The sequence below is a fragment of the Sorex araneus genome, chromosome 2 (genome assembly GCF_027595985.1).
Source record: "Sorex araneus isolate mSorAra2 chromosome 2, mSorAra2.pri, whole genome shotgun sequence".
NCBI lineage: Eukaryota > Metazoa > Chordata > Mammalia > Eulipotyphla > Soricidae > Sorex > Sorex araneus.
In genome coordinates this window covers 165,880,688-165,907,914 of record NC_073303.1, presented here as the reverse complement: position 1 = coordinate 165,907,914, position 27,227 = coordinate 165,880,688, and the positions used below count along the sequence as shown (strand labels likewise).

General features: G+C 37.5%; 1 protein-coding gene across 1 annotated transcript in view; it reads right to left on the bottom strand.

The window, feature by feature from the left end:
* Nucleotides 1-1,405: 1,405 nt before the first annotated feature.
* PROS1 (protein S) overlaps nt 1,406-27,227 on the bottom strand; it is a 90,916-nt gene continuing 65,094 nt past the window's right edge. Inside the window, exons 11-15 of the mRNA XM_055126890.1 lie at nt 19,059-19,226; nt 17,675-17,843; nt 14,161-14,309; nt 11,293-11,518; nt 1,406-2,822 (exon numbers count right to left, since the gene is read on the bottom strand). Of these exons, the coding sequence (XP_054982865.1) occupies nt 2,671-2,822; nt 11,293-11,518; nt 14,161-14,309; nt 17,675-17,843; nt 19,059-19,226 (864 nt within the window). The 3' untranslated portion in view covers nt 1,406-2,670. The remainder of the gene's footprint in view (nt 2,823-11,292; nt 11,519-14,160; nt 14,310-17,674; nt 17,844-19,058; nt 19,227-27,227) is intronic.

Sequence of the window (27,227 nt, the reverse complement as noted above, 5' to 3'; positions counted from 1 at the left end):
TTTCTATCTCAATTCATTATCTCTCTTTAATCTTGACATGAATCTTAAACGGTCCCTCTCAACTATGATTCCAGAGTTTACAGGAAAACACTTTTTTCTCTATTATTATCATCACCTAAACTATTTTATGTATTGTTTCTTTTCTTTCTTCTATTATTCATCTTAATAAATATTTCAGAGTCTCTAAATATTATCTTCGTTTCATTTCTACATTGTCCTCTTCTCACCTCCTAATTTTATTCACACAACACACACCTTGTTCCTCTCTGTCTCATTCTCCTACTTCTATTATTTTACTTAGTATTTTATTTGTCTGTCCTGTACATGTCCTTGTGTTAGTGTAGAATAGAATTATAGAAGACAAACAGGTACGGAGGGAGCGTATGTTGGAGGGCCACTAAAAGAGGGTGAAATACGGCTGTTACTAGTTAGTGACAGGAGAATTTTGTGGTTGTCTAACAAGCATCTTGGGTTGACATCTACTCATTGTATAATAAAAGTCAGGGTTCATAATATGTATTCTAGGTCACATTTTCTCAGTGGGAAGGTGGGGGCACATAACCCATCTGTAAGTCCCCAGTATGTTCCAAAAGAATATTCCATAGGTGAAAATCATAAATGAGAGGCCATGGCATGATACTAGGGTTCCAATAGATAGGACTGGAGTCCAAGGCTGGGAAAGAGCAGGCCATGTGAAGGAAACAAGATGAGAAGGGACCACGGTCATAAAACAATAAACAGTACTTTAGAAAGTAATTGATAGGAAGGACTATCAATTTTTTTAGGACATTTTTAAGGACTATAATGAAATAAGATCTTTATGTAAAGTCATCTAAAAACACTGTACTGCATCAGGACTTAAATGGATAGTCAATGGCAGTTAGTATCTGCTATTTTGGACCTAGTTCAAGCATTTTTCAATGATAGCTAAAAAAAATTTAAAGTCTCCAGGGCCTCTATGAGGATCACTACATGTTGAAAGCTTTCCAATTCTGATGGAAGTTGAGATTTATCTTTACAAGAGTGGAAAAATGAAATGGTATCACAGAACTCCTTTTAAAAGAAAATTCACTTTGTCTTTTCTTCCATTTTTTTTTTTTTAATTATTGCTAGGCTGGACTGATAGTATAGCCGGTATGGCGTTTGCCTTGCGCATGGCTGGCCCAGGTTCCATTCCTCCGTCCCTCTCAGAGAGTCTGGTAAGCTACCAAGAGTATCTGCACCGCAGAGTCTGGCAAGCTACCCGTGGTGTATTCGATATGCCAAATACAGTAACAAGTTTCACAATGGAGATGTTACTGGTGCCCGCTCAAGCAAAACGATGAGCAACGGGATGACAGTGACAGTGATTTCTTGCTGGAATTCATCACCTACAGATCATGGTTGTAATTTGGAGAGGTTTTGTTCAGGGAGATAACCTAGAATAATTTCTTTCATACATCAAACACTCAATTCATGTTACTTTTGCTTTTATTCCTTTAATGAATTACATTCTATAACCCAGATATAATCATGTAACTGAGCTTTACCTTTTTTAACTAAAGATCTGTGATATATGATTGCATATAAATTATGTAATTTTATGCTGCTCAAAATGTTGCTGGAATATATATTATTCAAACAAATTTTAACTATGTGCCAATTCATTATCTTTTACAAGTTATAAAAATCTTACATTAGAAAAAATATTATTTTAATTGGCAATGAAACATCTAATGCATTCCTTATGTGAATGATTTGTTTGAGGGTGATACCACTCACAAATTCATTTCAGCTAGTGAAGGGTAATCTTAGCTCCTTCATTAAAACACATAATATTAACTGTCCCATCACGGGTATCCTTTTACTACAAACTGTTCTATCTTTAATAATTCCTTTATCCTTCAACAGTCACGTTCTTGCAACCTACTCTGGTAGTTAACGTTGGATTTAAGAAAAAAAAATGAATTTCTATTTTTATTCACTCACTTTTTTATCATTAGATACTGTCTTTTTTAACTTGATTTTGTGTGATGCATACGTCACATTTTAGACATGTACCCAGCCAAGGTTTCTGCACATATTCCCATCCCCAGGGACTCCAATCACAAACCAGCAAGAGTGGAGGAATGCTCTCATGAAAATTTTTCCTACTTGTTTTCAAATTTAAGTAAGGCAACTGCTTTGAATGTGAAGTGAAGAGAAAGAAAAATATGGTCAACGTTGGGTCCCCAAGTGTTGCAATAATACTTAAAGTCTAAACTTAATTCATAGTATCAGGCCTTCAACTATGTCTATTTTTCTGTCATTAAAAAAACGTAAAAACAAAATAGTATCAGTTCCAATCAATGTTAACCATATACACTTGTATTTGGGCTTCCTATTTTGTTTTCTCAGTAAAATAGGTATCAAAACTCTAGTTCATACTGATACAAATTACATTTCACTTTTGTAGTCGTGTAAATTTTAAAAAATGCTGAATCATATAATTCAAATTATAATTTATTTCATCGTTTAATTTCTCTACAGCCATCTTGTTTTCTTGAAAAGGGACCGTTTTTAAATTCCAAAAAGGTCAAAGAACCACAAAATAATTAAATCTGCACATCACGAGCCCTGCAGCTATTATTGAAATATCAGTTTAATTACAATAGGAGTAAGGTATTATTAACAGAAGAGATGCCTTAGGAATTATGTATTTTTCAGAATTGCTGGGCATGAGTGAGCTCTTATATCATTATGTTTGAAAACGGCTTCGTCCAGGTCTAGCTGGAGACCATTGATGTTCACTTCCATGCAGCCATTATAAAAGACATTGACTGGTGTGGCATTGAATGGAATATCTGTAAAGACAAAATATTAAAATTTTAAAACAACTATTTTTTAACATGCTTATTTTTTACAGCTAAGGAATTAGTCAGGCTTCCAATTTCCAACTAAATCCTAACGGGAAAGTTAACAATATAATTGTAGTCTATTCATTTATATTAAGCGGTTCTGGTGCTTTGATTATACTTGTCGATTCAAGAGTTCCTCTGAGCACTGAACAATCTCCCTTGCTTATCCCCATGTGTCTTTCCTTGCTGATTTCCACTCCAGAGGAGCCTGTGTTCTCTCCCTTTCTCTCTCCTTACCTCTTTCTAAATAAGTTAATAATAAAACTTTCCTGCTTCACCAAAACAAAGGTGCCTCTGGTATCGTAGTAAGTGCAATCAGTTTCATCTAAATCCAGAAAATGTAAGTACAGTTAAGAGAACTTGGGGCTGGAGCAATAGCACAGCGGGTAGGGCATTTGCCTTGCACATGGCCGACTCGGGTTCGATTCCCAGCATCCTATATGGTCCCCCGAGCACCTCCAGGAGTAATTCCTGAGTGCAGAGCCAGGAGTAACCCCTGAGCGTCACTGGGTGTGACCCAAAAAAGCAAAAAAAAAAAAAAAAAAAGAGTGAAAGAGAGGGGACAAATGCAGGTTTGGCTTTGCATATGAGAGCTGGGTTGGATTCCCTTCACTTCATGGTTCTTTTAGTTCCACATGATTCCATGAGCATAAGGCAGGGGAAAGGGAGGCGGGGGAAAGGGGGTGGGGTGGAGGGAAGCAACTCTGCTGGGGACAGCATAGTCAGGACTAAGCCCCTAGCACATCTGAGTGAACCCTCAGGGGAAAAAAATAAGTAAAATACAGCATGTCGGCATCTTCTTACTTCTGATATTCAGTTTTCATTGTACTTTTGAAAATTTAAGTTAACAGTTTAAGCATTGCTGAATTGTTTTTCAACTCAATTAACTACTTGGAAATCTTTTCATGAAAGTACATCTCTTTTATTATTGGTGGAATAAGAACATATTTCTCAAACAATTTTTGCTGAGCATTCAATAGCACATCATGATAGGGGGTTTATACTTATGCGATGTTTGATGTTTGAGAATATACATATACTATTTTAATGACACTTTAGTGCACAGTTTACAGCCTTTAGGCCTTTCTGCACTCCCACTCTTTTCACTCTTTTTATCCAAATAATACTTAGGAAACAACCCAGTACTACAGAGAATCATAGAATCATAGTTCATCTTGAAAAATCCATCTCTCTGCAGATAAAACAGCTATGAGATACCACCTCACACCACAAAGACTAGCACACATCCAAAAGAACAAAAGCAACTGCTGTTGGCGGGGATGTGGGGAAAAAGGGACCCTCCCACACTGCTGGTGGGAATGTCCACTGGTTCAGCCCTTTTGGAGAACAATATGGTCGATTCTCAAAAAATTAGAAATTGAGCTCCCATTTGACCCAGCAATACCACTTCTGGGAATATACCCTGGAGAGGCAAAAAAAGTATAGTCGAAATGACATCTGTACCTGTATGTTCATCGCAGCACTGTTTACAATAGCCAGAATTTGGAAAAAAACAGAGTGCCCGAGAACAGATGACTGGTTAAAGAAACTTTGGTACATCTACACAATGGAATACTATGCAGCTGTCAAAAAAGATGAGGTCATGAAATTTGCGTATAAGTGGATCAGCATGGAAAGTATCATGCTAGGTGAAATGAGTCAGAAGGAGAGTGACAGAAATAGAAGAATTGTACTCATCTGCGGAATATAAAACAACAGAATGAGAGACTAATACCCAAGAATGGTAGAAATAAGTATCAGGAGGTTTGCTCCATGGCTTGGAAGCCAGCATCACATGCTGGGGGAAAAGGCAGCTCAGATAGAGAAGGGAACACCAAGTAAAGTGTGGTTGGAGGACCCACTCGGGATGGGAGAGGTGTGCTGAAAGCAGACTATAGACTGAACACGATGGCCACCCCATTCCTCCATTGCAAACCACAACACCCAAAAGGAAAGAGAGAACAAAAGGGAATGTCCTGCCACAGAGGCAGGGTGAGATGGGGGGAGGAATGGAAGAGGGGGTGGAAGGGATGCTCGGGTCATCGGTGTAGAGTGAGCACTGGTGGAGGGATGGGTGCTTGAGCATTGTATGACTGAAACACAAGCACAAAAATATGTAAATCTGTAACTGTACTCGTATGGTGATTCATTAAAAAAATAATAAATTTTAAAAAACTTAGACTATCTTTTATTATGCAACTTATCAACAAATAAAAATAGATGAATATTGCAAATTAAAGGCTCTGTCCCATTCAAATGACGAGCCTTAATATTCATAACCACGGAATTCAGTTCATTCAAGGAATGCGGTATTTAAAAAGGCCATATATATATATATGTACCCTAAAATAGTTTTTGCCCATATATACTGGTGATGTATCTTAGTCTAGAAAATGGATATACACAAACACTACGCTTACCTTGACTTTTATTTACATGTTCAGATTCCTCTCTCCCCTTCTCTCTTTAGCTCTTATGAAATCTATAAGTGCATAGTTTAATGTGCATTCAAATGCGCAAGAATTATATACTGTTATTAAATAAAATTGCTAATAACCTTTAAAAAGAAAAAAAAGAAAAAACCATCCTCTCTCTCTCTGTCTCTCTATTTCTGCCTCTTTCTCTTTCCTTGCCATAAATTTTTTAACTCCCATTGGATATTTTTGGAATTTATTCTTCATCTTCATTAGATTGTGCAAAAATATATGTGGGGTTGGAAAGATAGTGCAGTGTGTAGGGCGCCAGCACTGAATGAAGCTGATCTGGGTTCAATCCCCAGCACCACACATGATTCCCCAAGAGTCATCACTGTGCAGAGAGCCAGGAGAAATCCCTGAGCAGGCTGGGGCATATATATCTCTTCAAGTTTTCTACCTCTAACCTACCAATATAGTGAATAAAATTCAACATTTCTTTGAGATCAAAGAAAACTTAAAATTATGTTTTGAGCAGATGACTGGTTAAAGAACTTTAGTACATCTACACAATGGAATACTATGCAGCTGTTAGGAGAGATGAAGTAATAAAATTTGCTTATAAATGGATAAACATGGAGAGTATCATGCTAAGTGAAATGAGTCAGAAAGAGAGAGACAGACATAGAGGGACTGCATTCATTTGTGAAATATAAAATAACATCATATCTACCCCAAGGACAGTAGATACAAGGGCCAGGAGGATTGCCCCATAGCTGGAAGTCGGCTTCATGAGTGGAAGGGAGAAGGCAGATGGAATAGAGAAGGGATCACTGAGAAAATGATGGCTGGAGGAACCAGTTGGAATGGGAGATGCATGCCAAAAGTAGATAATGGACCAAACATGATGATCTCTCAGTGTCTGTGTTGCAAGCTATATTGTCCAAAAGTAGAGAGAGAGTATGGGGAATATTGTCTGCCATGGAGGCAGGGGGAGGGTGGGAAAGGGGGGTATGCCCGGGTTATTGGTGGTGGGGAATGTGCACTGGTGGAAGGATGGGTGTTTGATCATTATGAGATTGTAACCCAAACATGAAAGCTTGTAACTATCTCATGGTGATTCAATAAAATTTAAAAAATTAAAAGAAAAAAAAGAAATATAGGGGTAAGGATTAGGCACCTTAGGCCCTCTCTGGTGGAAAGGAAAAGTATCATATATGTCTGTCATTGTCCTCCCGTTGCTCATCGATTTGCTTGAGCGGGCACCAATAACGTCTCCATTTTGACACCTGTTGTTACTGTTTTTGGCATATCGATTATACCAAGGGTAGCTTGCCAGGCTCTGCTGTGTGGGTGGGATACTCTCAGTAGCTTGCTGGGCTCTGCAGGAGGGACAGAGGAATCGAACCCAGGTCAGCTGCATGCAAGGCAAATGCCCTACCCACTGTGCTGTCGCTCCAGTCCATATGTATATTTATATCACAGTGGGTAGGTTATTTGTCTTGCACATGGCCGACCCGTGTTCAATTTCTCCACCACTCTCAGAGAGTAAGCTCGAGCAAATCGATGAGCAACGGGAGGATAGTGATACAGTGATACATATTTATATCTATATATGTATATAGATATTTGCTGGCATATATATAGGCCAGTAAATCAAATATTATTGTAATCATGGGACCCAAATGACAAAAATTAAACTTAAAAAAATGTATCTATCAAGGAGTCAGATAGGAGTTTGAGGGAATCTGGAATCAATGGTAGACAGATGGGGACATGATGGGGTGGAAATATTATTAGCCTGAAAACCTGCTGTAAACAATTATGTTAAGTACAGTGTCTAAACAAAATTTTTTAAAACAATATTTACTTGCTTGAATGGAAATAAAGGACGGCCAACAGACTGTACAATGGGTAGTGTGCCCGCATGGCCCCAGCACCACATGGCCTCCTGAGCGTCATCAGAGTCACCTGAGCATTGTCAGATGTGTACCTGGTAGCTCCCGAGCATTTCTGTACTGCTCCAAGAGGGCTCCCAGAACCTCAGGACCAAACCAACACCATATTCTCAGGCCTAAGCACTGAGTCACTTGTCCAGTTGACTGAATATTGCCAACTAGGGTACCCTCATCACCGATTGGGAAGTCAACCTTCCAAAATATGATATATACTTATTACCTTGGACATAAACCTTATGGTAAATGAAAATTTAAAAATATGTATAAGAAAAAAGGCAATTGAACCTGATTACTACACGAAACTTATAAATAAGCCATTTCTTTAAGCCACTAATTTATTTATTTATTTATTTATTTATTTACTTATTTATTTTGATGCTACACCCAACAATGCTCAGGGCTTACACCTGACTCAATGCTCAAGGATCACTTCTGGAAGGGGCTAGGAGTGCCATATAGGGTACCAGGGATCAAAGCTGGGTCATCCTACCCGTTGACCCATTGCTCTAGCCCCACCAGTAAATACTTCTATATCAATAGTTTCCCTAAACAGCAAGAGCCTGAACTCAGCCACCAAAAGGCACAGAGAGGAAGAATGAACCAGAAAACAAGATCCAACCTTCCACAGCTCCAGTGCTGAAGGCTCAGAGTGAAAGGTTGAAAAATAATCAGACAAATAAATAGTGCTCTTTAAAAAAAGGCAGGAACAGATAATCAGATAAAATACACTTCACTCTAGATAAGGTTATACAAGAAAATGATGGACATCACATAATGATTAAATGATTATTTCAATCAAGTGAACTTGACACTCGATAACTGTATGTACCAAAGAAAATCATAATATATAAATCAATGATTACAATGTCTGAGGAGAGATGGTGACCACGACATAATAGCAGTAGAGGTTCAGGGAGACAGCTCAGAGGGCTAGTGTGCATGCTTTGCATTGGCCCAAGTTCAACAGTACTGCATGTCCCCTGAATGTTACATGGCAGTGACCCCTGAGCACCAAGCCAGAAATAGACTGAAGGCATCCCCAGGTGCACTCCACCCAAAAGAAATGTAGTAGAGAGCTCTAATATCCAATTTTCACCAATGGACACGTAATCAAACATAAAAATCAATCAAGAAACAAGAGTCTTAAATGAGCAATTGCACCAGATGGGCTTAATAAACATTTATAGGCCTCACCATTCCCAAAATCTAACTAAACATTCTTCGCAAATGTATATGGAACATTCTCCAGGATAGAACACATGTTGGAGCACAGAGTAAATGTGAATTCATAAAAAATGAAATCATTTTAACTATATTTTTGAATCACAATGTCAAAAATCTAAAAACTAGCCATAGAAAGAAAGCTAGAAAATATAAGGAAGCTAAATAACATGCTATGGAACAACTATTGAGTTTATAGAGAAATAAAAGAGGAAGCAAAAAATTCCTAGAAACAAACCAAGATAATGATATGAACTTTTAGAACATATGAGACACAGAAAATAATAAGAATGTTCATTACAGTATGAAATTACATCATGAAACAATAAAAAGAATCCCAAATAACATAACTACAATTCTACAACTCAAGGAGTTAGGAAAAAAAAAACAACAAAATCTTGTATTACAGAAAGAAGGAAGTAATAAAAATTAGAGCAGAAATAAAACAGAACTCAAAAATGATATAAATATCAGTAAGATAGATTGACTCCCAGACAAAAATTCTACAGAATAACATTACTCAAAGGTACAAAGATGCTCAATAAAATCTTAACATGCCAAACTCACCAACAACCAAAAAAACATACATAACCCCTTAATAAATGATAAAAATCATATGATCAAATCAATATGCCACAAACTTTTTGACAAAATTAGCTTGTGATAAAAATGCTAGCAAAACGAGGAAAGGAGTGCTGGAGCAATAGCACAGCGGGTAGGGCGTTTGCCTTGCACGAGGCCGACCTGGGTTCGATTCCCAGCATCCCATATGGCCCCCTGAGCACCGCCAGAAATAATTCCTGAGTGCAAAGCCAGCAGTAACCCCTGTGCATTGCCAGGTATGACCCAAAGAGAAACAACAAAAACGAGGAAAGGAATATACCTCAATATGGTAAAGACCATATAAGGCAAGTCAAACACTAATATCATGCTCAGTGTTAAAAAACTGAAAAACAAAAAGCTTTTCTGCTTTTTTTCCCCACTTTTCGTCTAGGACATGAATATCCATGGTCACATTATTTTAAATATTTCATTGAAAATTCTAGTAACAACAGTTAGGCAAGAAAAAGAAATAAAAGCAATTAAAGTTGGAAAAACTGAGTAAAAATACCACTGTTTGCAGATAACATGGTAATACACATATGGAATCCTAAAAAATACACTAACAGTTACTAGAATAATAAACCAACAAAGTGGCAGATTATAAATTCAATACTGTCACTGCCACTGTGGTCCTGTTGCTCATCGATTTGCTCCAATGGGCACCAGTAACGTCTCCATTGTGAGACTTATTGTTACTGTTTTTGGAACATCAAATGTGCCACGGGTAGCTTGCCAGGCTCTGCCAAACAGGCGGGATACTCTTGGTAGCTTGCTGGGCTCTCTGAGAGGGATGAAGGAATGGAACCCAGGTCAGCTGTGTGCAAGGCAAATACCCTACCCGCTTTGCTATCGCTCCAATACATAAGAGCCTTTACATTTTATATGCAAGCAACAAACTGTAAGAGAAAGTTTTACAACTTTATTTATAATCACATAAAAAATTAAGTACCTAGGTATCAAACGTCTAACCCAGGTTCAACTGCTGGTATCCCATACGGTCCCCTGAGCTTGCAAAGAGTAGTCCCTGAGCACAGAGCCAGGAGTAAAACCTGAGCACAGCCAGGTGTGGCCCCAAAACAACAACAAAGAAAGGATCTTAACCACAGGCCGTATATTCCCTCTACAGTCCAAAGAGGATACAAGTGAAAAATCATATAAATGGAAGTCCATGGCACAAGATAGGAGGGGTAAGTGGTAAAATTGGGGTGGGGGGGGCAAAAAGAAATAAAGATCAGAAGGGAGCTTCAGGTGGAAGAAAAGTTTACAAAATACTGAGCTATGCTACTTCAACACAGCTAATTTAACTAATCCACTTTGACTCCCAGGTCAGAAATGATACATCTCAATTATTGCCATTCAAAGGATTTTTTAAATTGTAATACTGATTTACCATTTCCTATTCTTAAACTTGACAATTCTCATGGCTCTTACAATAAGATCCTAAGTCAGGTTTACAAACAACTTATCAAACTAATTATAACCCAATTTCATTACCATCCTTCTTGTTCAACCATGTTTTCACCATTTTCACCATCCATATTTCTTTGTATTCTGCAATCATGTCAATCCTTTCTCATCTTGTTCATACATATACCACTATATTTGGATACTAACTCTAATACTATCCTATCACCTGAATAAATTTCTTAATCCTCCAAATAACACTTATATTTTTTTTCTATTCTTTTAGGAACATTCCTTAAGGCTCTGACAACCAAATCAAGCTCCAATTTTTGGACTGTAAAAGCAACCTGTACTTCTTGAAAAAAAATGCATCACAATTTTAATTATTTTGATATTCCGATCCATTATTTTACATATGGCTCTTCCACTCTGTTATGAAAGAGAAAAAATAATACTTATTTATAACTATGTTCCTAGTATCTGGGTCATAGGTACTTAGATTAACAGGTAAATGGTGGATGAACTGAATACTAACACCACAAGACAATTCTGAAGATGAAATTAAATAATAAATCTGTTCTCGTTCAGAGAATGAAATACACCAAAACTTGGTTAGTATCATTTCAGTTCATTATTTAAAAAAATGTAAATGTACCGCACACTCCCAATTTTCAGTATTAGCGCCCCCACCCCCCCAAAAAAATTAAGAAAAACTGGATTTTTCCCTCATTGCGATCATTTTACTAAAATTACATATCTAAATCAGTTTTACTGAAAATATACTTTTCACAGCTGAAGAAACAAAAAGTAGTATACCTGGGATGCCACCTAGGTAAGTGGTCACTGTTCCCTTCATGGCTTTGTCCAAGATGGCAAGTTGTTTTGAAAGGTCTTCCGAGTAGAGAGTATCTTTTCTATGGGCAGTCAAGAGCTCTAGGCTGTTTCTGTTGACTTTGAATTCCAGATGTGTGTTTTGACCGGAACACAGATTTAGAGCCTCTAGCCGAGATATTACAGTATCTTCAATAGACACCAGAATATCCTGAAGAGCACAATAACAGCTTACTTTTAAATAAGTATGAAAGGCAAGGCCACATAAGAGTAACTTAATTTTTTGGTCACTATTGTGGGGGCCACACCCTTCTGTGTCCAAGGGTCATGTGCTACTGGAGAAAGAACCCAGACCTCATACCTGCAATGAATGCATCTTCTCTACCACTTGAGCCATATCCCTGGCCAAGAGTAACTTTGGGAGTCTTTGAAATTCAAAAATGAAAAAACAGAATTTCAATGAAGAAAACCTAAAAATATGCGATAGAGCTTCCAAGTTTCAATGGAAATAATTACTAATTACTATAATGGTCATTTTGAATATATATTTTTCTTATGAAGTCCTGGTTCCACTATTATGTAGCTATGTTGCAGCTTTTGAAAATGTTCATACACCAACAGGGTTGTTTCACCAAAAATGGAAACCTAACATTGCGTGTTAAGCAGTATTTTTCCTTCTTCCCAACTTCAGAACTTACATATGAAAAAGGGAGGAATTGAATCACTCTTTGTTGGAGCAAAGACTTGGAAAATTGTGAAGTGCTTTAGTAAGCACATGCCAACACGAATGAAAGGGGCTTTTGTGCAAAGCAATTCTGAGCACTGGGGATGAAGTTGTGAAGAAGCCCAAGAAAGAAAAAAAAAACTTGGGATTAGCAGCAGTTAAGTTAGAGAATTTACCTCACAACAGACATAAAAGTTAATTTTTTAACTTTTTAATCGTTTATAGGCAAAACTGCTCAAACAATTGACAGTGATCTATGTATATAGCTTATATATATGTAGAGAAAAAAATTAAAAATGAGAATAAAATTAAATAAAACTGAAAAGCTGTATATTGTAATGCTTCCCAGATCGCAGTCTTAAAAGTATCTGAATAGCTATCCAAGGTCAATATTTTATATGGAATCTATATTTTGCAAAGATATGTAAGCTGAGGAAATCTGCTAGTGTTACTCATCTCCACTATCTATGAACTCATTAAAAGCCCATAAAGAGGCACCAGAGCAATAGTAGAGTGGGTAAGACATTTGCCTTGCATGCAGCTGACCCAGGTTTGATCCCTGGCACCCAATATGGTCTAGTGAGCACCACCAGGAGTTATCTCTTAGTTCAGAGCCAAGAATAAGCTCTCAGTACTGCTGGGTGTGATCCCAAAACAAAAACATATAAAATGGTTAGCTGAGAAAGCATTTCAGAATGATAACTATTAGGTGATACAATGTTATGAAACATTGCATGCGTATCTTGAAGAATCATGAAGACACAGATGAACAGAGAAAATTCAATAAAAATAATGGGGAGAGAAAGACAGAAAGACAGTACAGCCGGTAGGGTGCTCCCCTTACATACAACTGAGTGTGTTTAATCTCAGCACCGCATATGGCTCTCCAGTCCTACCAGGAGTAATCTCCGAGCACAGAGGCAGGAGTAAAGCTGGAGCACCTTCAGGTGAGGCCAGGATACACACACACACACACATATTCACACACCAGTTTGAATAAAATTTACAACAAATTGCTAAAACTCAAGTTAAAGCTAGCGTGACACTATGGGATTTGTAGGCACTGCAGGCAAATAGGAAACTGGGTGTGGCCCAAGAAACCAAAAAAAAATTAATATTTGTATAATAAATAGTTACCAAATACCTTTGTCTCTTCACTGATGAATGAGTACTGAATGAGTACTTGAATTCCATTGTTTTTTTAAAACTAAGTTAACATTTAGCTGACATCCAAAAGTTGTAAATGCCTGTGACAAACTGAAGACATAAACCTCGCAGAATACCTTTAGGTTGCTTATCTCAGACTAATTTCTAATCTGCTCCCTCTTCTCCTACCCCACAACCACATCCAGCCTGCCTCAATGACCCTGTAAATTGCAAACAGCTTCCCCTTCAATTACTATAGACACTATTCAGTGATTTGTCTCTTCTAAAACTTACAGAGATCATCCAAGCTGAACTTGGCCTAGACACAAGATTCTTGCTGCAACTTGTTGGAATCTACAGTGGATGACATATTAAATAGCTTCTAACAGAATGCCAAATAATACAGATCCTTTATGTTTACTTTTATTCAAGATGTTTTTTACTGTTCCCCCTCATTTCAAATCAAAGTTGCCAGCAAGAAGCCAAGAGGCTGGTTTTACTTTTTTCTCATCTTTCCAAATTTACTTATGGGAGGGAAGATTAAGCAAGCGTGCCAGAAAGCACAACACATTATAATTAGATACCACATATCTGAGAGTGAGTTGTAATCAGACTCTCTTCTATTTTGTTGATACTGGCTAATTCCCATGATACTTCAAGGATGCTGAATAAGGGTGGATCTCTCTGTACCCTGGGAAGGCTCCAAGATGCCTGTATGTCTGCCTAATCTTACTTCTATCTACAACAAGCTTTTCAATGTCTTCTCCTGACATCTTGGTTCAGAACTTAGAAAAAAATTGGCAAAAAAGTAAAAATAATGGACATTTATTAAGTCCCTAATGATGCTTAATATTAAGGTGCCAAATACTTTACTCAAGTGATCTCTCCTGATCATCAAAGTCGCGATTTGATGAAAATATTGTTATATATCCATTTATGCAATTTTTTATAAAAAAGCATCAAAGCAGCTATCATAAAGTTACCTGAAAATTTCCAGAGGTGGAGTCCACCAAGGACAAGGCAAATGGTACTGTGTTACCAGATACCAAGGCAAACAGAACACCAGTGCCTACAGATGGACGCATATTCAAGGTGACATTCAGTTGCCAAGCCTCCGCTTTGGACATGTTATCTGTTTAAATACAGAAACAGAAGTGAGATCAATGTACTTATAAGTGTATCAGAAGAGATATTTAGAAGTATTCTGTGCAAGTCATCTCTTCTAATTATCAGTTCAATCATATTATTAGCCATCTCATTAATCTCCAAAATATCTTCAGTCAGAGCAAGAAAGGGCACTTGCCTTGCATGTGGCCCACCTGATCAACAGCATTCCATAGGGTTTCCCAAAGCACCACCAAGATGGATTCCTGAGTGCAGAGCCAGGAGTAACCCCTGAGCATGCCTGTGTGTGACACCTCCCTTCCCCAAAAGAAGACATCTATATATCGCACTAAAGCTTCAATTCTCACCTCAATGATGTGTATACTCAATAGTTCAGTGAGTAGGGCACTTGCCTTGCATGCAGACAGCCCAGTTTGACTTTTGGTATCCCATATTGTTCCCTATGCACCACCAGGAGTAATTCCTGAGTGCAGAGCCAGAAATTACCGCTGAACACCACCGGGTGTGGACCAAAACAACAATCAAACAAAACCAAAAAACGAACAAACAAAAAAACCATGTATAATGCAAACAAAACCCACTAAGTATCCCATGCTTCTATATTAGAAAATTAAAGACTACTACAATTTTTCTCTTTTGCCCTATATTTTAACATTACATGTTTGCTTGGGGCTTTTGTTTGTTTGTTTTTAGCTTCAGTTTTGGTGATGAAACCCAGAGTCTCATACATACAAGAAACAAGATGTGCTCCTCTACTGCTGAGCCAGATATGGCCTTGTTTGATCTCTCTCTCTCTCTCTCTCTCTCTCTCTCTCTCTCTCTCTCTCTCTCTCTCAGGAATTAATTTTTCAAAGTAACCTTCTGGATTTGGGTTTTGTTTATTTGATTTGAGGACACAACTGGATTTATCACTCACTCTAGCTCCTGTTTCATTTTATTTAGGTCTCTTTGGGTCACAGCCGGTGACGCTCTGGGGTACTACTGGCTTTGCACTGAAGAATCACTCCTGAAGGTGCTGGGGTGACCATGGGATGCCAGGAATCGAACCCAAGTGAGCCAAGTGGAAGGCAAACACCGAACCCACTGTACTACAGCATCGCCCCCACAACCACAACACCAATTATCTTTAACAGCTTTTCTTCCTCCTTTTCATATTCACTAGTGACAATCTCACAGAGTTTATATTTTAAAATATATAGGAGAGTGGGGCCAGAGCGATAGCACAGCGGGTAGGGCGTTTGCCTTGCACGCGGCCGACCCGGGTTCAATCCCCGGCATCCCATATGGTCCCCCAAGCACTGCCACGAGTAATTCCTGAGTGCAAAGCCAGGAGTAACCCCTGAGCATCGCTGGGTGTGACCCAAAAAGCAAAAAAAAAAAAAAAAAGAAATAAAAAAGCTTAACAGGAGATATCAACACAACGTAACAAACATTATAAAGTAGATTATTTTCAGGTTCTTTATGAATTAACTAATTATAAAACTAATACTTTCAAGTATAAAAATACTTAAATTTTCTGGGTATTTTTCCTCTTTAACAAATCACCATAGGTTTATTTTTTTCCTATATTCAGCTATTAACACAAAATTTTTTTTAAAAGATCATTCATAAACAATCAAGAGTAAGTATAAAGGTGCTGTTTTAATTATGTTTAGAAAACAAATACTAATGCACTAGTGTAAAGTCTCCCTTAAAATCATAGTAATAATTCCCAAGCAATAAATAAATGCATTTAAGCTGTGTTTTCTTAAACCAGGCATATCACAGTAATTCTATTTTTTTTCTTTTTGGGTCACACCTGGCGATGCACAGGGGTTACTCCTGGCTCTAAACTAAGGAATTATTCCTGAAGGTGTTCAGGGGACCATATGGGATGCTGGGATTCGAACCCGGGTCGGCCGCGTGCAAGGCAAACGCCCTACCCACTGTGCTATCCCTCCAGCCCCTATCACATAATTCTAAACTTAACTTTTAATGCTGTGTTAGTAACTCAAATAATGAGCTCCTAAAATAGAAAATACAAAAAATTTCAATAAAATAATTAAGTGCAGTCTCTGAACATATGGAAAAATACTGAACTTTAGAAGAAATTGATATATCATTTTTTAAAAATAAGATAACAACTATCAGCTTGAAAATGAAATATAACAAATATAAACATTCCTATTCTGTTGATAAAAATAAATTGATAAAATATCTTTGGACTAGAACTCGATCAACCATAGTCTCTGACAATGCAAATGAGAGCTATATAGTTCTCAGACTCTCTCATACAAACTAATCACAAGCTGTATGTTCAAGTATAGTTATGGAAATATTATTTGTTAAGATAAAAAATGGGAACATACTAGAAGAATTTACTGTTTCATTCATGTAGCAGGTAACTGGAAAATGCACATTTACAAAAAAGACAACTATCTGCATAATTGAATTCCTCTTGAACTGTTAAAGAGTTGAGATTACAAAGCAGGAAACTAATTAGAAAGCTAAAAACAAAGACGTTCTTCTTTGAAGACATAGAGTGGGAGTACTCTCTTGCCCAAGGCAAATATCCAGTGCTATACAATTAGTTAAGAGCAATTTAGGTTGGGGCCTAAGCAATAGTACAGTGGGTAGAGTACTTGCTTTGCATCTGGGAAGACCTGGATTCAAGCCCTGTACCACATGAGCACATCAGGTGTAATCCCTGGGTCCAGAGTCAGGAGTAAACTGCAATCTCCATTGGTTAAGCGTCAATAAACCTTTCCTCAGCACTCCCCCACCCTAACACACACACAAAAGAATAATTTATGTAAAATTTTCGACAAATTGCTAAAGTCCCAGTGAAAGCTAGTGTGACAGTATGGCAGTTGTAGGCACTGTAAACAAATAGGAAACCCATATGCAATGCACACGAGTTCTGACTAAAACTATACATTATTATAAATCAATATTATCTAAGAAAAAGGGGGAACATGATTATTTTATCCTAAATCAGTCAGGTTATATGCCAATAATCTTTAAGTGGTATGACCATATTAGCACTGTAGCACTGTCGTCCCATTGTTCATCTATTTGCTTGAGCGGGCACCAGTAACGTCTCCATTAGGAGACTTGTTGTTACTGTTTTTGACATATCGAATATGCCACAGGTAGCTTGCCAGGCTCTCTGAGAGGGGCGGAGGAATCCAACCCAGGTCGGCCAAGTGCAAGGCAAACGCCCTATCCGCTGCACTATTGCTCCTATTAAAATATATAATAGTATGAATAAGTCTAACACTGTACCTGATACATAGTAGGTACTTTATAATAGTTTGTGCAGAAATTATTGCCATTTTCAATGAGTAAATTTAGTCATTAATGAAAAAAAGGAGAAAAACAGAAAAGACTTACTATAATCTATGCTAAATTGAGCAACTCCAGAACCAGGGTAGTAGGAGCCCTTCTCCACAGTGAGAAAACAATGCTTAGTTTGTTTTTCTTGAATAATTTCTTTAACTCCTGAAGCGCCTTGGCTTAGCAAATTCCAGCCTCGTATACATCCATCTAGACGAGGGTTAATCTACCACATTAAAATAGAAGCCAAGAAATACATTTTAAACATGCAATTTAGACTGGCAAGTGGCTTAATTGATTATAGATACAGCTTTTCCTTAAGAAGGAAAAGTTGGTTACATTTAAATTTTTTTTTATTTTATCTATGTTTCTTTTTTTTTTTAAATTCAAAGTGTATTTTAGATCAATCATTTTTAGTAAAAGTGAGTGTAGCCATAGTAAGCCTCCACCGGGATCCTAATTATATTTAAGACATCAGCTCTACCTTTTCTCTTATCCAATAGTTACTTCCCCGCACTGAATTTCATGTGTTCTAGCTATGGTCCCAGGCTCTAAATTATTTTTTGTACATCCACTGATCACATTCCAACAGATGTTTTTTTCTGCCATGAGATGCAATGTCTCCACAGGAACAAAAGTATTTCATTCTTTAGTTTCTATCACACTTTCTAGGTAAATTTCAAGTACATAGTAGCCATTTGTGAATATTTATTCCTTAGGAATAAGTTATTTTACTATAAAAAGCTTCTGATTTATCAATTTCAAATGACATTCTTATTCTCTCTGACATAGATTAACTACTTCAAGATTATCAGATCATAGAAATATTTTAAGTTAAGATGAGTGAACTGCCATGAGTGAAAGATGAATATGAAATAGTAAATATTTAAATTAAATCAGTGTATTAGGTGGGCCCATAACTTCAAATAAGAATGTAGAACACTTTAATGACAGTGATTAGTCTCCTTCATGAAATTTAATTCCATAGTCATCAGACAAATATTATATACAGAAATCATCTATCATAGCCTAACCATAATTTATGACAAGCTACAGTAATACTGTGGGTAAAGAACGTTTTTATTTCTTTTGTATGCACTATCCTTACTCCCAAATTTTGCACTAAAATAAATATGAAATTACTTTTAAATCCAACATATGTATTTATATGTTTAATGGTTAAGAAAAGACAAGTGTGATGTTAATATATAATTCATGTTTGAAAAACATTTTAAAGCTACTTCTCTATGAATAATGATGGGGATTTATCTGGTCATAAAATAACTACATTGATTTTCTTAGATCTTTAAGAAAATCTCAATGGTCACTAATGTCATTTTTCCACATTTAAGTTGTCATGGGTCTTACGCTTAAAAAAATAATAAAATAGCTTCAAGTCTATTATAGATAAAATTAATTCATGGTAAGTTTGAATAATTACCGGTCTAATGAGTTCATTCTCCATTCTGCGAGGTAATCCTGCAAAATATACTTTGATTTCTAGAAAGCCATGTGAAGGCTTAAAAAGGGTATTAGGTTTAATAATATTCATCACAGGTTCCTTGGCTACTTTAACACTTATACTATGTTCTACTTCTTCCACAGAAACCTATAAATAAAAGGAGAAAAATTACCAAATAACCAAATATCATTTCATGTCATTTGAAATGCTGGGACTGAAAAATCCTGTTACTATTCCAATAAATAACTTACCAAAACAGTCACTTTAAATTACCTATCACATTGTTCCAATACAATTGAAATGTCAATTATTATAAAGGCGATAAAATGTCTTTTGAAGTGACAGTGCTTGAACAAAAAGTAAACATCACATCATATTTTAAAGTCTAAGAAAATCAACATTATTCTATAAAATTTAAGAATTTAATTATAAGACATATTTTAACCCCAGGATGATATAAAATTAAAAAAATAAATAATTCTTTACAATGTCAGAAAAAATTAAGTGTGCTTACTTGCAGTTGTCTGGTAATCCACATACATATAAGCAATACTGTAAATAAGTTATTAATATAAATCAAGAAAAATCAGTATCTCCAATAATCTGTTCACTGCACACCAACTATAGAACTGATGCAAAGCAGGTTTTTTTTCTTAAATAAAAAGTAATGGTAGCACTGTAGCACTGTCATTCTGCTGTTCATTGATTTGCTCAAGTGGGCACCAGTAAAATATCCATTGTGAGACTCGTTGTTACTGTTTTTGGCATATCGAATATGCCATGGGTAGCTTGCCAGGCTCTGCTGTGAAGCTGGGATACTCTTGGTAGCTTGCTGCGCTCTCCAAGAGGGACAGAATCGAACCTGGGTTGGACACATGCAAGGCAAACGCCCTACTCGCTGTGCTATCACTCCAGTCCAAAAGTAAGGGTAAACAATAATAATAAAAAAAAAAATCCTGGGTTGGAAATCAAAAGGCTGGTAATATGCTTTGCAAGCATGAAACCTGGGTTCTGACCCTAGTGATGCCTGGTCCCCAACTAGCATGACTAGGAGATATTCCCATGTAGAGTAGCCCCTAACATCTTAAGGTATGGTCCAAAGAACAATAACACACAAAATCTTTCCATAAAGGCAATTTAAAGAACCACTTATGCAGACAAGGAGGAGCCCCATAAGAACAACAAATCCCACAGAAAGATGACACAAAACCACATCACAATAATCTCTCTCAATGTCAATGGCCTAAATGCACCTATCAAGAGACACAGAGTGGCTAAATGGATCCGGAAATTAAACCCAACATTCTGTTGCCTGCAAGAAACACACCTGAACAAACAGAGTAAACATAGACTCAAAGTCAAAGGATGGAAAACAATCCTCCAAGCAAACAACCCCCTTAAAAAAGCTGGAGTGGCCATCCTGGTATCCAACAACATAGATTTTAGGATGAAAAAGATCAAAAGGGAAAGCAAAGGTCATTTTCTGTTTATCAAGGGATATGTACAACAGGAAGAAATCACACTCTTAAACGTATATGCTCCTAACGAACGACCGGCTAAATATTTAAAACAACTCCTAACAGACTTCAAAGAGGACATCACTAACAGCACAATTGTAGTCGGAGACTTCAATACGGCCTTATCGCCTCTAGATAGATCCACAAGAACAAAACTCAACAAGGAAACACTGACTCTGAAAGAAGAAATAGAAGAGAGAGGCCTAATAGACCTATACAGGGCCTTACACCCCAAAAAGAAAGAATACACATTCTTTTCCAGTGCACACGGAACATTTTCTAAAATAGACCATGTACTGGGCCCCAGAACATACCTCAATAGAATCGGAAAAATAGAAATTGTATCAACCATTTTTTCAGACCACGATGGGCTGAAAATAGAAGCTAACCACTCACAAACACGGAAAATCAAATCAAACACCTGGAAACTAAACAATTCAATGTTGAACAATGAGTGGGTCAGGAAGGAAATCAAGGAAGAAATCAAAAGATACTTAGAAACTAATGAGAATGAAGACACGAGCTACCAAAACCTATGGGACGCAGCTAAAGCCGTGTTAAGGGGAAAATTTATAGCTCTCCAAGCATTCCTCAGGAAGGAAGAAAGGACCCACATAGATAGCTTGACTTCACGACTCAAGACCTTAGAAAAGGACCAGAAAAAGGACTCCAAACCAGACCGAAGGAAAGAAATAATAAAAATTAGAGCAGAAATTAATGACATCGAAACCAAAAAAACAATCCGAAAGATCAATGAAACAAAGAGTTGGTTCTTTGAGAAAATAAATAAGATTGATAAACCGCTAGCAAGACTCACAAAGAAAGAAAGAGAGAAAACTCTAATAAATCGAATCAGAAATGAAAAGGGGGACATCATAACAGAAACCAGTGAGATTCAAAAGATCATTAGAGACTACTTTGAAGGTCTTTACGCCACAAAAAAGGAGAACCTAAAAGAAATGGATGGATTCCTTGATGCCTACAATCTCCCAACACTGAAGAAAGAAGACCTGGAATACCTGAATAGACCCATCAATGTTAAGGAAATTGAAACTGTAATCAAAAACCTCCCCAAAAACAAAAGCCCAGGCCCAGATGGTTTCACTGGCGAATTCTTCCAAACATTTAAAGAAGACCTATTGCCTGTTTTCCTCAAACTTTTCCAGGAAATTGAAAAAACAGGAACTCTCCCAAACAGTTTCTATGAAGCACATATCTCCCTAATACCAAAAGCAAACAAAGACACCACTAAGAAAGAAAATTACAGACCAATTTCCCTGATGAACACCGATGCGAAGATCCTCAACAAAATACTAGCAAATAGGATCCAACAACTCATCAAAAAGATCATACATCACGACCAAGTGGGATTCATCCCAGGGATGCAAGGATGGTTTAACATTCGGAAATCAATCAACATAATCCAGCATATCAACAAAAGTAAAGACAAAAACCATATGATCATATCAATAGATGCAGAGAAAGCATTTGACAAGATCCAACATCCTTTCATGATGAAAACCCTTGCCAAAATGGGGTTTGGAGGAACTTTCCTCAAGATAGTCGAAGCCATCTATCACAAGCCTACGGCAAGCATTATCCTCAACGGGGAAAAACTAAGGGCCTTTCCTCTGAGATCGGGCACAAGACAAGGATGCCCACTCTCACCACTCCTCTTCAATATAGTACTGGAAGTACTTGCAATAGCTATTAGACAAGAAAAAGAGATTAAGGGCATCCAGATAGGAAAGGAAGAAATCAAACTCTCACTATTTGCAGACGACATGATACTATATCTAGAGAAGCCTAAAACCTCTACTAAGAAACTCTTAGAAACAATAGACTTATACAGTAAAGTTGCAGGCTACAAAATCAATACCCAAAAATCCATGGCCTTCATATATGCAAACAATGAGGCAGAGGAAAGGGACATGAAAAAAGCAATCCCATTCACAATCGTGCCCCAGAAAATCAAGTACCTCGGAATCAGCTTAACCAAGGAAGTAAAAGACCTTTACAAAGAAAACTACATAACGCTACTCCATGAAATCAAAGAGGACATGAGGAAATGGAAACATATACCCTGCTCGTGGATAGGGAGAATCAATGTTGTCAAAATGGCAATACTCCCTAAAGCATTATACAGATTCAATGCGATCCCTATAAGTATACCCATGACATTCTTCAAAGAAATGGATCAAGCAATCCTAAAATTCATATGGAATAACAAACGTCCAAGGATAGCTAAAACAATTCTTGGGAAAAAGATGATGGGAGGCATCACGCTCCCCAACCTCAATCTTTACTACAAAGCAGTAACAATTAAAACAGCATGGTACTGGAACAAAGGCAGAGCCGTAGACCAATGGAACAGGGTGGAATATCCCTACACACAACCCCAAATGTATGATCATCTAATCTTTGATAAGGGAGCAAGAGATGTGAAGTGGAGCAAGGAAAGCCTCTTTAACAAATGGTGCTGGCACAACTGGACAACCACATGCAAAAAAATGGGTTTAGACCTTGACCTGACACCATGCACAAAAGTCAGATCAAAATGGATTAAAGACCTCAACATTAGACCACAAACCATAAGGTACATTGAAGACAAGGTCGGCAAAACCCTCCACGATATTGAAGATAAAGGTATCTTCAAACGTGACACAGAACTAAGCAATCTAGTAAAAACAGAGATCAACAAATGGGACTACATTAAACTAAAAAGCTTCTGCACCGCAAGATATACAGTGACCAGAATACAAAGACTATCCACAGAATGGGAAAGGATATTTACACAATGCCCATCAGATAAGGGGTTGATATCAATGGTATATAAAGCACTGGTTGAACTCTACAAAAAGAAAACATCCAACCCCATCAAAAAATGGGGCGAAGAACTGAACAGAAACTTTACCAAGGAAGAAATACGAATGGCCAAAAGGCACATGAAAAAGTGCTCTGCATCACTAATCATCAGAGAGATGCAGATCAAAACAACCATGAGATACCACCTTACACCACAGAGACTAGCACACATCCAAAAGAACAAAAGCAACCGCAGTTGCAGAGGATGTGGGGAGAAAGGGACCCTTCTACACTGCTGGTGGGAATGCCGGCTAGTTCAGCCCTTTTGGAAAACAGTATGGACGATTCTCAGAAAACTAGAGGTTGAGCTCTCATTTGACCCAGCAATACCACTGCTGGGAATATATCCCAGAGAGGCAAAAAAGTACAATCGAAACAACATCTGCACATGTATGTTCATGGCAGCACTGTTTACAATAGCCAGAATCTGGAAAAAACCCGAATGCCCCAAAACGGATGACTGGTTGAGGAAACTTTGGTACATCTATACAATGGAATACTATGCAGCTGTTAGAAAAAAGGAAGTCAAGAATTTTGTAGTTAAGTGGATGGGCATGAAAAGTTTCATGCTGAGTGAAATGAGTCAGAAAGAGAGAGACAGACATAGAAAGACAGCACTCATCTATGGTATATAGAATATCAGAGTGGGAGACTAATACCCAAGAACCGTAGAAATAAGTACCAGGAGGTTGACCCCATGGCTTCGCGGCTGGCCTCACGTTCCGGGGAAAGGGCAACTCAGAGAAGCGATCACCAACTACATTGTAGTTGAAGGCCATGTGGGGGAAGGGAGTTGCGGGCTGAATGAGGGCTAGAGACTGAGCACAGAGGCCACTCAACACCTTTATTGCAAACCACAACAGCTAATTAGAGAGAGAGAACAGAAGGGAATGCCCTGCCACAGTGGCAGGGTGGGGTGGGGGGGAGATGGGATTTGGGAGGGTGGGAGGGACGCCGGGTTTATGGGTGGTGGAGAATGGGCACTGGTGAAGGGATGGGTTCCCGAACTTTGTATGAGGGAAGTATAAGCACAAAAGTGTATAAATCTGTAACTGTACCCTCACGGTGATTCTCTAATTAAAAATAAATAAATTATAAAAAAAAAAGAACCACTTATGCAATTGCTTTCTATAAAACTGAAATATTCAAAATACACATGTTTCATTTATTTATCAGTAGTGAAAGCCAAATAATAGGCTATTAAATACCACTAAAGGGAAAAATCTACACGGGAAAGTAAAATCAAGTTGGTATAATTTATAAAAACCTGTTCTCGGGTGAGTGTACCTGGGAACGCTGGTGGAGGAAATTTAACATAGGTGGCATGTTTATTGCTGGACCACTATATATGTCTAAAACCCAACTATGAACAATTTAGTAAATAATGGTGCTTTAATAAAATTTTAAAATACCTTATTCTAAGTGTCTAAATATAGCTAGTCACATCATTTTATCTTAATGACTATCCCCTTTTGAAAGAATGTCCTTACCAATCTCAAGGATCTCAATCCACTTGCTTCTCCTATTCTCTTACCACTCCTCACTCTCCTTTCCTCATTCCCTTCTTAGCTTCAATAAGAAGACCCAGAGTTCTAGTGCAGATGATCCCCTCTAGTTGTTAAGTATATCTGAAAGAGGAGTCTACCATCTCACTAAAAAGCAACTGGAAAATGTAAGGATGGATGACAGATTTAGTTGCCATCATGATTAAAAAGTATAATACTGCAAGTTGCTAGACATACTGCAATATGCAGGACAGTTATGTGAAATAAAAATGAATAAATATTCAGAATCTGGAAAACCTGAACATCTTTATGCACAAAACATGCTCTACTTATTTGAGCTTGTGTATAACAAACTGAATAAAGTACAATAGGTATTTGGAATCTGGAAAACCTGAACATCTTTATGCACCATTCATGCTCTACTTAATTGAGTTTGTGTATAATAAACTCAATAAAATGAAATAGATATCTGGAATCTAGAAAACCATAACATCTTTATGCACCATTCATGCTTGATTTATTTGAGTTTTGTGTATAATAAACACAAAACATTTGTTGTACCATTTCAGTATTCATTGAAAGTTTAGGAAGGTAGCAGTTCGCAAACCATTAAGAGACTGAATCTTTTTTTTTTTTTTTTTTTTTTTTTGCTTTTTGGGTCACACCCAGCGATGCACAGGGCTTACTCCTGGCTCTACACTCAGGAATTACTCCTGGCAGTGCTGGGGGACCATGTGGGATGCTGGGAATCAAACCTGGGTCGGCCGCATGCAAGGCAAACGCCCTACCCACTGTGCTATCGCTCCAGCCCCAAGAGACTGAATCTTGCTTCAACTAGATCTTAACCAAGACTTTCTTTTCATCTTGAAATACTACTATTTTTCAACACCATTTATACATCTATGATTTCTGAATTGCTGATGCAACTTCCCAGCATATGTCTATACTTATAGCTCACAGATCATTGCATAGGAACAAGTTTTGACAAGTATTATACTGGTGCTCAAATATTCTCATATTTAAATTTATATCATTTCCTTATAAATTAATTTACATAAGAATACAAGGAATGATAGCACAGCGGGTAGGGCATTTCCCTTGCACATGGCTGACCCAGGTTCGATTCCTCTGTCCCTCTCAGTGAGACCAGCAAGCTACCTAGAGTATCCCGCCTGCACAGCAGAGTCTGGCAAGCTACCGGTGGTGTATTTGATATGCCAAAAACAGTAACAAGTCTCACAATGGAGACGTTACTGGTGCCCACTCTAGCAAATTGATGAACAATGGGATGACAGTGCTACAGTGCTACAGTGCTACTTACATTACTGATGCATTTCATTTTACAATTGGGCACTGAATGAGTTTAGAATAGATCTAAAATAATCCATCTCAGGATATTTAAACCCGTCTTAGATATACAAAATTTATATATTAAAAGCTTAAGCTGACATTGTATCTAGAAGGAGACCTTTTCAGTTCCCACCATTAACACAGCAGCCATCTCTGTCATTTTCTTTTCACTGGGTTTATATTGTAATGGTCCTCTATCCCCATATCCTACTCTTCACTGATCTTCTATTATCTAATTTCCACAAAGCCATGCATGCATCCTTGGTCAATGTTGTCAAAAAAATGTGAATTTCACTATAATGTAAATTACAGTACAACCAGTAAGATTTTTTTTTTTTTGCACTCAATCCACCAGGGTTGATTCCTGGCACCTCATATGGTCCCTGGATGACTCCTTGGAGTGATTCCTGAGTTCAGAGGCAGGAAGAAGCATAGGTGTGGCCCAAAACCATACCCAAAACCAAAGAGTGGATTTGTCTCTATCAATTTTCAAAATTAGCCAACCCAGGATTTTTCAAATTCCTATCAACCCATCATCTCACTACGGTCCCCAACGTTCTACGTGATCTAATTCCAGATCACTAACTACTCTTTCTTCTTCTCCACTAATTCTACACTGACCTTTGAATTGTTCATCAAAGACACCAAACACACCCTCTCCCATGAGTCTCTACAGCTGGTGTTCAGAGCACACAGAACCCTCTTCACCCATTATGTTTCTCAGATTCATACTCATAAGTCTTCGGTTAGATTTAAGTGTATCAGAGATGGCTTTCCTGATTCCATACGCACACTCACCATCATCACACTCATGGTTTTGCCTTGCTTTTGTTTTTCCTCATAACATTAATCACTATCTGACATAATCTATATGTTCATGCATTTGTGGTTTTCATCTCACCACTAGAATG